The following is a 13,664-nucleotide window of genomic DNA, read 5'->3' as shown; positions in this document are numbered from 1 at the left end:
GCTCGTGAGGGGGCAGGGGCTGTGGCAATCCTGGTGGCGCGGCCACAAGAGAGGGCTCGGGAGGGGGCGAGGTCGTGGGAGGGGGCTGCGGGAGGGGGTTTGGGAGGAGGCGAGCCGGGGCCGGTGGCGGCCGCAGGAGGGAGCTCGGGCGGGGGCGGGCCGTGGTTGGCGGCGGTGCCTTTTTCTTCTTCTCCTTCTGGGAATGGGAGATGAGGAGGGCAGGAGCATTTTCGGCCTTTTCAAAAAAATTAAAAAGGGCTTAAAAACTGAAAAGTAAATTTGGTAAAGATATTGAACAAAAGATTTTAACACCGATCAACCGAAACTTTTTGTTATAGCGCGCTCTTTTGGAGAGTGGGAAATTAATTACCCCTTATTTTTATGGTGCAAGTGGTTGTAGGGTATAATTTCTCTTGGTATTGGGCTTTTGGCATGCAATAACCTGCTCATATGTTAAGGAACCCGCATAAACGTTTCGCGTCCGAAAGAAATCTTTTTTTTTTTAATTTAGCGTCGATAGGATCAGCGAATAATTCGCCGCAATATCATTCCGAATTCCGATCCCGTCGGCATTTATATACCGTCGAGCGCGTGGAGTGGCAAAGACGTAAATTATCGGCGTCATGTTTCCTCGTTTCTTTTGACTCCCGTCGCCTTCACTATATAGCCTTCTTGTCGGGTTGAAAAGGCAAAGAGGAAGAGACAGAGAAGGGTTTGAAGTCCACATCCCATCGGCTCTTCCCTGCGAAAACGTTTTGCGCGATTCGGTCAAAGAGACTATGGCGCGCCGCGACGATACCAACCCCTTCGACGAAGAAGAAGAAGTCAATCCCTTCTCCGTAACGTCACCATCCCCTTCTTTCTCCATATAAATAAATATCCATCTCCCTCTCTTTCTCTTTTGAATTTCTTCCCTGTTTTGCATGATCTTTCTTTGATTTTTTTAATCTAGAATTACCGATTTTCTTGCAGTCGAATTGATACAAACGGAAATGAATAGATAAAATATTCCTGGAAAAAAATATATCACTCCCATTTTATGGAATCTCGTATAGAATATAAAAAAACGATCCAATTATTATGATACTACGATCGGATTGTGTACCCAAAAAAAAAGGACTCAGGGTTACGTCTGCTCTTTATGAATGAGATAGAGACAGAATAATCAGGAGCAGTATAGAATTTCCTTTTTTTTATTGGTCTAAATTGGATCTTGACCTCTGTTTTCGACTCGGGAGATTGGATATTTACATTGAAAATTCTTGAAGGAAACCCTAGCGTAAATCGGAACATAAAACCCTAATCCTCACCGTACTTAAGGTGATTCTGCGGTTGCCATGCACTCTTGATCGGTGGAATGTGATGATGGGACTGGGATTCTAGATATTCTCTATGGAAGAGTTCTTGATTGATTTTAAATTATATGGTTGTTTAACTTGATTTTTTATTGTGGGTATTCTCCCGCAAGAAACCCATCCTAGTTTCCCCATTGTTCCGGAAATTTCTGCAGGAGTGTGTAAGCTAGTGTGCTTTTACTATTTAATGTTTAAAATATTCTTTTTCATTGTCTGAGATAATTTTGTTGTTAATTTCAATTCTTGTAATGGGGAAGCTGATGTTTTGCATTGCAGAAGGGTGCAGGTCCTGGTTCAAAATTGCGTTTCCCTTCACTGTCATCTCTGCCTCTGGGTTTTGGCAATAAACATGATGCTACTGTTGACATACCACTGGAGACAATGAATGTATGAGATGCTGTTTCACAGGTTTTTGGGGTTAACTTAGCTCTTTGTCGAGCTGATTGTGGGATTTTGTGTTGGTCTGTGTAGGATACAAAGAAGAAGGCAAAAGAACTTGCAACATTGGAAGCGGATCTGAAAAGGAGAGAAACGGTCAGCCTATGACTAATTCATTACTAATTTCATTCAAAGTCATTTATTCCATTTTTGTTGCCATCAATCTTCGGCCATTTCCTTTTGCTTCATTTTTCTTGTTAAAATAAATCCCCTAAAAATCAGTGTTATACATAGCTGAAAATATCACATTGTCATCAAGCTTTTGATTTCTTTTTCCATTTTCTTTTTTATATAATTTGCAATACATTATCTTGGTTAAAAGTTAAAAGACACTTTGTGTGCTATTTCAGGCCATTAAACGCAGGGAGGATGCTTTATCAAGTGGTAGGTTTTGAAGTTTCTAACCAATTTATGCGTTAACGTGACTGGTGTAGAGTAGGCACTTCATTTGATGATGGTTTATCAGTGGTCATATGTGCCTGTATCTTGTCAACACAGGTGGCGTTTCTACGGAGGAGAAGAACTGGCCTCCCTTTTTCCCAATCATTCATCATGACATAGCTAAGGAGATACCGGTACATGCTCAGAGGTTGCAATATCTGGCTTTTGCAAGCTGGCTGGGTATGGGATTTACTTTATGCTTTCCCAAATAGGTCTTCACTCCATATTTTTTTCACTGAAGTATATGACACTTATGTATACTCAGTTACTTTTTAGTTCTTTTTGACTATTTCTGAAGAAGTATACTCAAGGTATTCTCGCTTTCTTCTTCATTAAGGAAAAAAGCTACTATATAAGTGTATCGTGGTTGTAGAGCTGCACAACATGATAATTATAGACTTTATTTTTTTATAACTTAAATCTATTCTTACATTTTATGTCCAGCTTTCCTATTATTATGTCATTCATATACTGAACTATTTTGATTTATTAATTGCTTAATTAACCAGGATTTTCTTATGATTGTTTTATAATACTCCTATCATCTTTTTGATACCCTTATTGATAGGTGTCACTCTGCTATTCCTTTAATATTCTTGGATATTACTAGAGGGCAGCATTTTAATATAGGCAAAAGTAAGCAAATAAGTTTGAAATCCTCTTGTTAGAGCAGTTTCTTGGGAGATTTGGAGGGAAAAAAAAACAGATGATGCTTATTTGAAGATGCATTGTCGATGATGGTCAAATTTATCTAGATGATAGAGTTGGATAAGACTTCTTTAAGTTCCTATATTATTTATTCAAATGGCTATAGGAAGAATGTGACTAATCTCTCTTCTAGATTTGTTACACCTGAATCAACAAAAGCACTGTAGCCTTCAAGGTTTTCGACCTTTATCTCGATGAAGACCCTGTATGTAGAGCCTTGGTAGATTGAGAGAGATATTTGTGATGCTACTAGGCTGAGTGACCTAGTGTACTTTGGTTGCAATGGAAACAAAATTTTCAACGAAGTCAAGCACTTTTCATTAATGGATGGACTTGCTATGCGGTAGATGATTAAACTATAAACTTGGATTAGAAGGTTTTTATAACAATTTTGTTTTAACAGTTAATTCCCTTTGGTGATTCTCCACATTTAGCTTTTGATGGCGGTGGGTGGTATCTTTTTGCTCCAGTTTTGTGTTATTTGTTATTTAGTTACGGATCTTGCATACAAGTTAGTTACTTCACAGAATAGTATATGCATTTCATTGGTCTAATCTCTTATGACACTTCCACCTATTTTTGGTTGCTCTTTGAAAAATGCCTTTCCAGACCAGTTTGGTGCTAGTAAGTCAGATGTCAGCCAATCCTTGATGCTTGTTGATCTTCATCATTTTTCCGGAATGTCTTCTTTAAGTATATAATTCCTTATACTCAAACTTGGGAACATATGGGTGTTGAAAGATCTATTGCACAATCATGGTTCACATATGCTATCAATGCACTACATTTATATTATGCCATTCTTCTACCCATTATAATTCATGAGTACGTATATATACTGGCACTTTCAGGGATAGTTCTTTGTCTTGTATGGAATGTCACTGCAGTGATCGTCTGTTGGATTAGAGGTGGAGGTAAGCTTGAGAATACTAGTCTTGTGCATTTATGCTGTAGTCTTCCTTATAGGTTTACTTTACTGTTTCTATCTACAGGGATTATAATCTTCTTCCTTGCGACTATTTATGCTTCACTTGGATGCCCTCTTTCATATGTGCTCTGGTACAGGCCTCTTTATCGTGCAATGAGGTAGGCTGTTAGAAGTTACTAGTGTCAGATTGATTATACTTCCAATTCTTGTTGTTGATGTTGAATTCTACATTAGATTTTCATGGTTATATTATGTCAAGCCAAGCTTATACAAATTGAGGATTTATCTTGGCTAAAGGGAGCTATTCCTGCTAGTGATATGGCATCTATTTGGTAAATGACAGGAAGAATAGATTGGTTTATTTAAATCCATGCACGCACACACTAAATAAATTTTTGGTATTAGAAATTAATGGAACATCTGATTTTTGTCTTGATTGATTGGCTTCATTTTGCACTGTTGCATAAATCAAAAGGAGTTGATTCAATTAGTTGTTGCTTATTTGTTGTTTTTCTAATCAGGACTAATAGTGCATTGAAGTTTGGCTGGTTTTTCCTTGTGTACCTGGTAATTCCTATTGATGACCTCTTGTGAACTACCAACTGATTTGTCTCTTGCTGATATTTTTTGCTCATGTTGTCATGGTGCAGTTCCACATTGGTTTCTGTATCTTTGCTGCTATTGCTCCTCCAATTTTATTTCAGGGAAAGTCATTGACGTAAGTCATCCTGCTTGTTTTTGATTTTCATAGTGAAGCAGTTTTAGTTTGGAATCTTTGCTGAATAGTTTCATCAAAACAATATCTTTTATTTTATAGAGATTGAATTTTATTTCCTGGCTGATTTAAAAGAGTAGTATGGAAGCAAATATATTTTCACAATAGACCATAACTTCTTCATCAAACCCAATGCTTTTTTAAAATTAATTCCATGATTGTTGTTGTATTAAAGAACCTTGGTTTCATATGTTTGTAAAAGCCTCTTTTAAATCATATCCTAATAGATTGAGAGCACTAGAATTACAGCATATTGTTTTTACGTTGGTCAATAACCATGATACATTTCCATACTATATCATGGTATGCTAGTCAGATGCTAGGCCACATGCCAGGCTCATTAGAAGGGGGTGAAAAAGGAGTGTGCCTGTGCAGAGTGTCATGCATTGGTATGGACAGCATGATACATAGGTATTTATCCCTTGTACCATGCCCATGTTTGGGCAGTAGGTAAGCAACATATAATACAGAATGGTGCAAATTGACAATTAATTCCCTACGAATGCAAGAGGAATGGTGCATGTGCTAATTTTCATGTGTCTCTTTATATCAAGGTTTTTAAGTTTTGGTAGAGACTGAACTGAAATGGAACCCCCAATTTTGGGTTTTGGTTTGGCTGTAAATATGGGTTTCAGTCCAGTTTCAATAGTTTTGGATGAAATTAACTGAAACCCGCCATGCATGCTTTTTCTGTTTCTTTTCTTGATGTTTCAATCTGATTGGGGCCATTTCCTTATTTATTTTGGGCTAAATAGTATCATTTTTCTATGGTTTCTTTCTTTTCTTGAGTTAAATGAGGGAATCAGTAACAAAGATAACTGGGCTAAGGCTTTTGAAGATGCCTTTATTATAATATTTTATATAGATTATTGTGAATAATTAAACACAATGCCTGTCATAGAAGTAACATCTTTTTCTAAATAAAACAAAATATCATTCTGTAGTATACGTGCGAGATTATATAATCACTTTGCCTCAAAATATGAGAAAGAAATGTCTGAATTAGATATATTTCTGAGTTCTCCTAAAAATTGAAGAAAATTATTTGAATACGCTAGGCTCTAAAAAACTTATTATTTGCTAAATATACTGAATTTCAAAGAACTGAAGTTCAACAAGTAAATTCAATACATGAAATGTTTGCAATATGTAATACTCGTATATTTAATGAATTCCACTTATATGCAAGTCAACTTCAACCTAGAATTATCAAATATGCTCCTATATGTGACACAATATTACCCCAAAATATTGTAGAATTACTTTTCTTGGCTTCTTGTATTTTCCTTTTGTTGTCAAGCTTTTTTGATTTCTCTTTTTATTTGACTTTAGAATCGAGAACAGAACTTCCTACATTACTAAAATTGCCAAAATTGAAACTCCATACCTAGCCAAAATCGAAACTGACATCGAATTTCCTAACCTACCTTGATTTGACTGGTCTATATTTAGAAACTTAAACCGAATTTTCAAACCTACTATGAATCTTCCTATTTCTTTGGTGAATGGTTGCTCATCAGTGTAGAACTCAATGAGACACGACTCGGTACAAATGAATTAGAATAACTTGGATCGAGAACAACCATCACTCAGTTTTTGACTGCATGATTTGACATCTAATATGCAAGTTGACATCAAGATTAGCCAAACTAGCGCCAAAACTTGTACTGGCCAGGTACTAAGTCAATACAGTATGCTAAGTAATTAGTGTACCAACATAGTATGCTTGACCATGCTAGTTGGGCTTTGCTCCATGCAAAAGTCCTATTCTTCTTCTCGTGATTCTCTCCATTAAGAACTCAACGGGGAGGGGGGGAGAGAGAGGGGTACCTGATGGCATTAGCATCGAGGCCAAGACACTTGAGGGCCTTTGAAGGCTTGGCCTTCGTCATTGTTGTTGGTTGAAAAGGCCAAAGATGTGGCAGAGGTGGAGAAAGTTGAGGTTGTAGGAGGGAGGTGGAATGATGACAAAGGGCTCGATGAGGTTTGGGGCAATTGGCAGGGGCAGGTACGAGCATGGAGATTAATGCGAAAGAGAGGGAGGGAGGGAGGGAGGGAGGGAGGGAGAGAGATTTTGAGTTTAGGGAGCTTATAAGGAGAAAAGACTTCAATTTGGCCCTTGAACTATTTGAATTGCTTAGAATCGGGCGGAACAAGTTGGTTCAGCCTAATTTGGGGTTATTCGGCCTTTGCCCAAATTGGAAGGGCAAACCATCCTAGTTCCACTTTTGTTTGGTATGCTCCGAATCGGTTGGTTTGGGGTGGTTCAACGAATCCTAGTCAAGATAGATCTGTTCCCTTATATCCTTAGTGATAATAATCTCTTATGGTGCAGTTTGGTGACCTAAATGGGATCGCCGAGATGATCTCAGAACACTAGTGATCCTTATTTCGGAATAATCTGATCTCCAATGATCTAAAATTACCGTATTTTGTATGATATGTTTTAGCCATGGTACATCATACTGGCCCGATAGTACAAGGTATATCATACTGTACCGGTTCGGTATCGGTACTCGGTATGGGTGGCATACTGACACTCGATACGCCAAAAAAATTTCGGATATCCTTTTAAATATCGGATTTTGCATGAATATCCTTCCAAAATTGATATTTGCATGTATACCCTCATAAAACTCTGTTATTGTATAAATGTCTGTAATATAATGGTTGTTTTAACGGCGTTAAGAAAAATCACATTTATATTAATTAAAAATAAAATAAAATATTAAAATTATACTATTGTCTCTGTCTTCTTTCTCTGCTATCGGGATCGCGATCTATTTGCATGTCTACCCATTAAGAGTATTTCAGTCATTTTAATTTGAAACCGTTAATTTTTTAACGTCGTTAGATAGCATGGATACATATGCAAAAACAAAAATAAAAAAAGGGTAGAATGACAAAACAAGTGTTTTACGAGGGTATATATGCAAATATCAATTTTGGAAGGGTATTCGTGCAAAATTCGATATTTAGGAGGATATTCATGCAAAAAACCCTATTTATTATGATAGAATTAATATATTTATTTATATTTATAATATATTATTTTTTAATAACAATATTTTGATTAGGAAAATAAGCAAAATAGAAATCATATATTAAGTAATTTCATAATATAAATATAAAGTACAATAATATACTTATGTTATAACTTAAATTATAATCAAATAATAATATGATTAATAATACATTATAATATGATATATATTATAAATACAATATATGGAATATTGATATAATATAATATATATAATATTGATGTAATGTATTGCGTATATTGATATACTAATTATTTTCACTTGGACTAAGGGGCATTTTTATCTCCAAATTTCAGTCCATGATCACTGCCCTGTGGTGATCTTGCATACCTGATCTCATGGATGAGTTTCTCGTCACTTGATTGGGCGGTGATTTGAGGAGGGAGGGTGATTTGGGATCAATGCCATGTAGGATTATCATGGTGTAACTAAACGTGGTGATCTTATTACTTCCACCCACATCACCTTTGATCTCGAGATGGTCGCCCCATACTAAATGCCCTCTATGAGTGGGGGAAATAGCATGTCCATTGATCAGCCACAGGATGCCATTCACAAATTTAAATTCTGGTTCATGAGAAGCACCTATTAGGTGTAACTTTGGCCCACAACTGAGTAAATTTTTTGAGGCACAACTTGTATATGTCTAATACATAGAAGATAGTATTGTGGATTAGATTTGTGGACAATTGGCGCTAGATATAACAGTCACCAGATGAACATTTATTTCTAAAGCATGCACTTGCTTGAGCACATTATATTATTGAAAGATGGTTAAGTTTATGAAATCTTCTTAATCTTATTTTCACTGGTCATTTTCTGTTTAAAATGTAAAAGGAAGAAAGGAGATGAACACGGGGAGAAGATAACCTTACAAAGAGAGTAGGTTTTTGTTTTGTTATGCAAACATTATCTCGTATAGCATTTTGACACTAAATATGCTTATGTGCGATTCTTCAGTTTATCTGTCAACATTTTAGTGCTGTCTTATTCCGTGAAGATGTGTTGGCCTCTGTGTTATTAATGGGAAGTTCTTTTTCTGCTATCAGGGGTATCTTGGCTGTGATTGATGCTATCTCAGATCAAGTGTTGGTGGGGGTAAGTCATAGTACATGACTGAGTGCATAGCTGTTATTGTTTTCTTAGGAATGTTATCTCAGCTGTAGAAGGTATGATGTTATTGAAAAACATGAGCCCGGCATTTTTTTTCCTCCAAGTATGCCTATAGGCCTTATACCTGTAGCCTAAAGTAAAATTTTATATTTTTGTGATGTTGATTATTTCATAATCTCTTTAGTAGTAGTGCAATATAAAGAGCAAAAAAAAATTTCATCTTATGTGTGTAATTGTTAAATTAATTATCCTCTTTCTAATCAATTCATGTTTATGTCAAATAAAATTTAATCTTCCTTGCTGTGATTGCAGGTCTTTTACTTGGTCGGATTTGGCTTATTTTGCTTAGAAACACTTATAAGCCTGTGGGTACTTCAGGTGAGTGGCAAAACCTGCATTAGTTTTGTTTAATGTAACAGGCCACACCCATGCACATATATGAACCTATCCACATGCATATGTGTGTACATATATGTATATTTGTATGTACATGTTCATGTACATGTATATATATGCATCTTGATGTGTTCTATTATAACTGCTTGTTAACATTAAACTTGAAATTGTATATGTAAGTCGAGACACAAAATACCATCCACTTGAGCTTCAATCTCAACTCAAACTATCAATCACATGCACAAGAAGAGAGCAAGAGTTGAGGAAGGGAGCAAAACTTAACATGCCCATAGCATGGAGTAGGGAAGGAAGGGAAATCGAATCTGTCTCTTTAACTGTATACAATGTCTTTTGGAAGGAAGAAAGGGAGTGGGAATCTCCATGCAGTTCATAAGTTCTCCTCAACAATATCAGACTATAAAGGATGACATTAGGAAGAAAGGATTTCCTAGTTGAGCGCCTCTTCCCTTTGTCCTATCAATATTTAGCAAGGAAGCACAGGGCTTTCTTTGTGAGAAATGTGTATAGGAGGGATGACCAACTGTACTTGCACAAAATGGAGACCAAGATGTCTGCCTTATCAATCTCGTTCCTTCCATGTCCCTCTCTTTTAATAGTACAATGATGAGCTTTTGCTATGTAAGAATTTAATGATGGCTGGGTTTAGAGAAAAAGCTGATTTGTTTGAAGTGAATAGAATCAGTAGGAGAGGTTTCTTCTTTATATATCATGTTCTGAGTATTGTAAGAGCATGGTTCAAAATAATAATATTGTTTAAATGCCTTAAAAAGTGTTCTGTATGCCTGTCATACGGTTCAGTTTCCACCAAACATGTAGGACTGAAAATAGGCCAAACCTGGCCAAACTCGTGTGTTGGGTCCATCTCCAGGTTGGACTATAAGACTTGGGTTAGCTAGCGTCCATAGAAAAGTTTGATGGTCACTTTCCAGTCTGTATCTGAACCAAGATTGGGATTAGTCCTACCAACATTGGCCTATCTCAAGCCTTGCCATTACCAAGGATTCATGTCAAGTGGAAGTAACCATCTTTTGGCCATCTCCTAGCGGAGGGTGAGAGAGAAGTACTAATGTTGGCAATGATGAAGAAGAAGCAACCGATAAAGAAAGCAGCAACAGATGAATCCAGTGTTTAGGTGGAGGGCGTGGAGGAGGGTCAAGAAGGGAGAGAAGTAGAGGATGAAGAAGACCTCTTGCATTGAGAATGCCAATGAAGAATTTAAACTTGTTTGGTTTTTGTAGTAGATCAAGGTCGTAGATCAAAGAAGAGAAGTGGGAGCGGGGCAGTTGGAGAAACAATGAGAGAGGGTTGGCAGTGGATAATTAAGGAGAAGGGAAGGGGAAAAGATGGGTGTATAGAGAAGGTGTGGTTCAACTATTGAGAAAGGATAAGTGAGGGTTGGTAGTAGATGAGAATGGAGAAAGGGAGGAGAAGGATGAAAGAGGGTTGGTAGTGGATGAGAAAAGAGACGGGAGAGGATATATATAGGTTTTATTTTTCAGTTGAGGGGTTAATGTATACCTGTAATTTGAACCAAGTAAATTGAATGGATAATGTGTGACTAGATGCATACTCATTTAAATCTGGGTAAGTGGGTCAAATTCTGGCCCTTTGGATTCCCTAAACACTCCAAATCCCAACTTCTCGGGCATGGACTTTATCGGACATGGGCTGGACCTGGGTCCATTGACAATCCCAATGAAACTTTTTGTAGAATTGCTTTTGCTTCTGTTTCTTACAGATATAATCTTTGAACTATCTTTTGTTTCTACTGCAAGGTGTTACTGCTTACTGCAAAGAGTTCTTGGTGTATTCATTCTTTTGCTTATTGTTTTAACATGTCAGGCATTCAGGTTGTAATCAATATGGTGCTGTGTGCAATTACTAAATGTATAAGATAAGAGTCCCTTATTTCATTTAGTCAACAATTAAGTTTGGAGAGTGTTGTTAAGATGATGGATTCCTTGGCATATGGCTGAGCTATTATAGTAATTTCATTTTCATGTTTTTCCCCTCTCTTTTTGTAATGTGCACCAGTATTCTAAATTGAAGTTGTTTATTGAAGTTGTTTTTGCTCTAATTAGGTGTTTGTTGCCCATACAGGTTCTTTAATAAATTCTTAACTAAATAAGCTCATGATTGTAATAGATATAGCCAATTCTCATGATAGGACCAAGATGATGATTTACTTCGGTTTTTTCGTTTTACTTATTTGATGGGTTTTATCTGCAATCTTAACTAAGTTGCAATGATCTTTTCAGTGTAATGTATTGATATTTAGGACAAATGAACAATGCGATTATATTGTTCTTATGTCTTGTATTTCTTGGGTTATCATCTCCCATTCTAGAAATTTTAGACCATCGCCTGTTTGATGGTCAAATAGATTTCTATAATATTCCTTTATTTGTAAAAAAATGGTGAAATGGTCAAATAGAAATTCCAAAATGTATAATCTCCCATTCTAGTAAATGAGGTAGGAACATGAAGGTGGAGCAGCTGGTTTCAAGTGTATCAAAACATGATGGAAAGCAACTAATAATCATACATAAAATAGATTTTAGATATTTAGAAAATCATTTGGAATCTCTGGGCTCCCTCCTTATGGTGTGATTATGGTTATGCAATCAATCACATTTTTTATTGGTATTTATTATTAATTTTTCCCCGTATGCTTCCAAATATTGGGAAATTGATCTAATTTTAAGGGATTTCTTGGGTGTGCATTTGATTCAACATTTTGGCTTATACTTTGTACTTTGGAGATGAATGCTATCCTGTGTATTAAATATTCTTTTTCAATTGTCATCTAGAGTTACCAAATCTAAGGGAACCTTAGGGTACTGCTCTAGCTGCATCGGCTATGTATAACCAAAAAGGTAGGGTTTTTACAAGCCAGTTAGCCTTTTAAGTTTCTTGACTGGCTTCTCTCTGGTCAAAAAATTTCTTTGGTTTGGATCTCAACACTTAGGGGGTTGACATTAGGGTAAGATATATGAGATGAGACTTCTTGGTTAAGGTCCTTAGGTTTGATAATGCCTGATTGCATGGGAGCCAGGTTTTCTAGCAACATGGGTTTCGCTGAACTTCTTGTTGCCTTTGATGCATTTATATAATTCTACCTTTTAAATTCAAATGCTGTAACTGGTTGTGCATTGTTAGGTTTGGAGGAGGTTGGGTGCATAAATGTTCCTTGCTCATTGGCAATCTTGTGTCTTTGCACATATATGTAGGCGGCGGTGCAGATCTTGCCATGAATTTCTACTCTTTGCTGTTGTCATAAACTGTAATTTTGCTTCTTTTGAGGGTTAGCCCAACATCAGTGTCCATAATTTCTTTGATTTTCTTGATAACATTTTTCATATTACTGATTATAAATGAATGATATGTGCTGATAAATCCTGTATATCGTATATCTATCAACCAACCTTGTGGCCTTTTTATCCATCTTTTTTTCTAAAAAAAAAAAAACTGAAATATGTCAATTATATGCATGGTAAACAGGATCTTGAAACCTCTCGTTATAAATTTTCAAGTTAGGCTATTTGATTGGTATGTTATGTAGATTCATTATGCTCTATGGTCAACACTAAATTGTTGAAAACCAATGTTTAACTGTCAGGCATCAGCATGCCAAAGCTTGTGCATCTTTGCACTGTGAATTCCAAGTGTAACTATTAATGAAATCATGCTTGTAGATATTCACACAGAGACCATTACATGAGAGTGTTCATTGTCGTGAACAATCTGGACTGCATTCTTAGAAGCATTTGGATATATACTGGATCATTTTTGACTGCTTCTATATGTTTCAGCTGACAGCTGTTGGCTGTTTTTGCTGTGTGCAGAAAGTTTACATTCATTTCAGAAGGCAGAAATGAAGATGGTGCTGGGAGCAAACATGAAACCTTTAATTCATTATCCTGTTGCTTGAGCTGTCTACGCCACATTCTTTCTTATATTCTCTCTCTCTCTCTCTCTCACACACACACACACACACACACACACATTCTCTGTTATTCTTTTTCCGTTTTTTAGAAAAAAAATGTTGTTTGATGAAGGGGTGCAAATGCTTGGCAGAGTACAAAATGATTCCAATTCTTTCTTCTGTTATTTTTGTATCAATAAGGTCTCCTCTGCTTTTTGCCTGAGGTCTGGGGTTATTAATATGAAACATCATGTTTCTGTTGCATTTTCCAAGATCTTTATCTGGTGAAGGTTTCCAGAAGTTGCGGGTTGAACTTAATGTCATCAATTATCCCCCCTTTTCTTTGGGTTTTTCTTCTTTTTTTTTTCCTTTTGTGTGTGACTGCAGCTGTATGCTCTTTGGTTTTAGTTGCTGCGATTTGAGGTTTGTGAAGTGGGATTTAGGGCATTCCAATGACAGGCATATGGATTGTGTCAGGATCAAGCATTGCCTCATTACTGGATCCTTGGGTCTCCTTTAT

The 13,664-nt window shown here is 36.5% G+C and overlaps 1 protein-coding gene across 1 annotated transcript; it reads left to right on the top strand.

Moving 5' to 3' along the window:
* Positions 1 to 711: 711 nt before the first annotated feature.
* LOC103720997 (secretory carrier-associated membrane protein 4) lies at positions 712 to 13,450 on the top strand. The gene is made up of 12 exons (XM_008810999.4): positions 712 to 839; positions 1,632 to 1,742; positions 1,827 to 1,889; positions 2,144 to 2,177; positions 2,292 to 2,414; positions 3,794 to 3,856; positions 3,935 to 4,028; positions 4,392 to 4,437; positions 4,521 to 4,588; positions 8,739 to 8,787; positions 9,115 to 9,180; positions 13,065 to 13,450. Exons 1-12 carry the CDS (start codon positions 780 to 782, stop codon positions 13,095 to 13,097), a joined length of 810 nt encoding a protein of 269 aa, XP_008809221.2. The 5' UTR covers positions 712 to 779; the 3' UTR covers positions 13,098 to 13,450.
* Positions 13,451 to 13,664: the final 214 nt, after the last annotated feature.

The sequence above is a fragment of the Phoenix dactylifera genome, chromosome 5, assembly GCF_009389715.1.
Source record: "Phoenix dactylifera cultivar Barhee BC4 chromosome 5, palm_55x_up_171113_PBpolish2nd_filt_p, whole genome shotgun sequence".
NCBI classification, from domain to species: Eukaryota; Viridiplantae; Streptophyta; class Magnoliopsida; order Arecales; family Arecaceae; genus Phoenix; species Phoenix dactylifera.
This window is presented reverse-complemented; position numbering and strand designations above follow the sequence as displayed.

Bases quoted from the DNA above. Each gene is read 5' to 3' on its own strand.
- LOC103720997 (XM_008810999.4), top strand. From the start codon at position 780: ATGGCGCGCCGCGACGATACCAACCCCTTCGACGAAGAAGAAGAAGTC. The intron at 1,743-1,826 runs GTATGAGATGCT...TGGTCTGTGTAG, and splicing joins TACCACTGGAGACAATGAAT to GATACAAAGAAGAAGGCAAA. The intron at 4,438-4,520 runs GTAATTCCTATT...GTCATGGTGCAG, and splicing joins GGTTTTTCCTTGTGTACCTG to TTCCACATTGGTTTCTGTAT.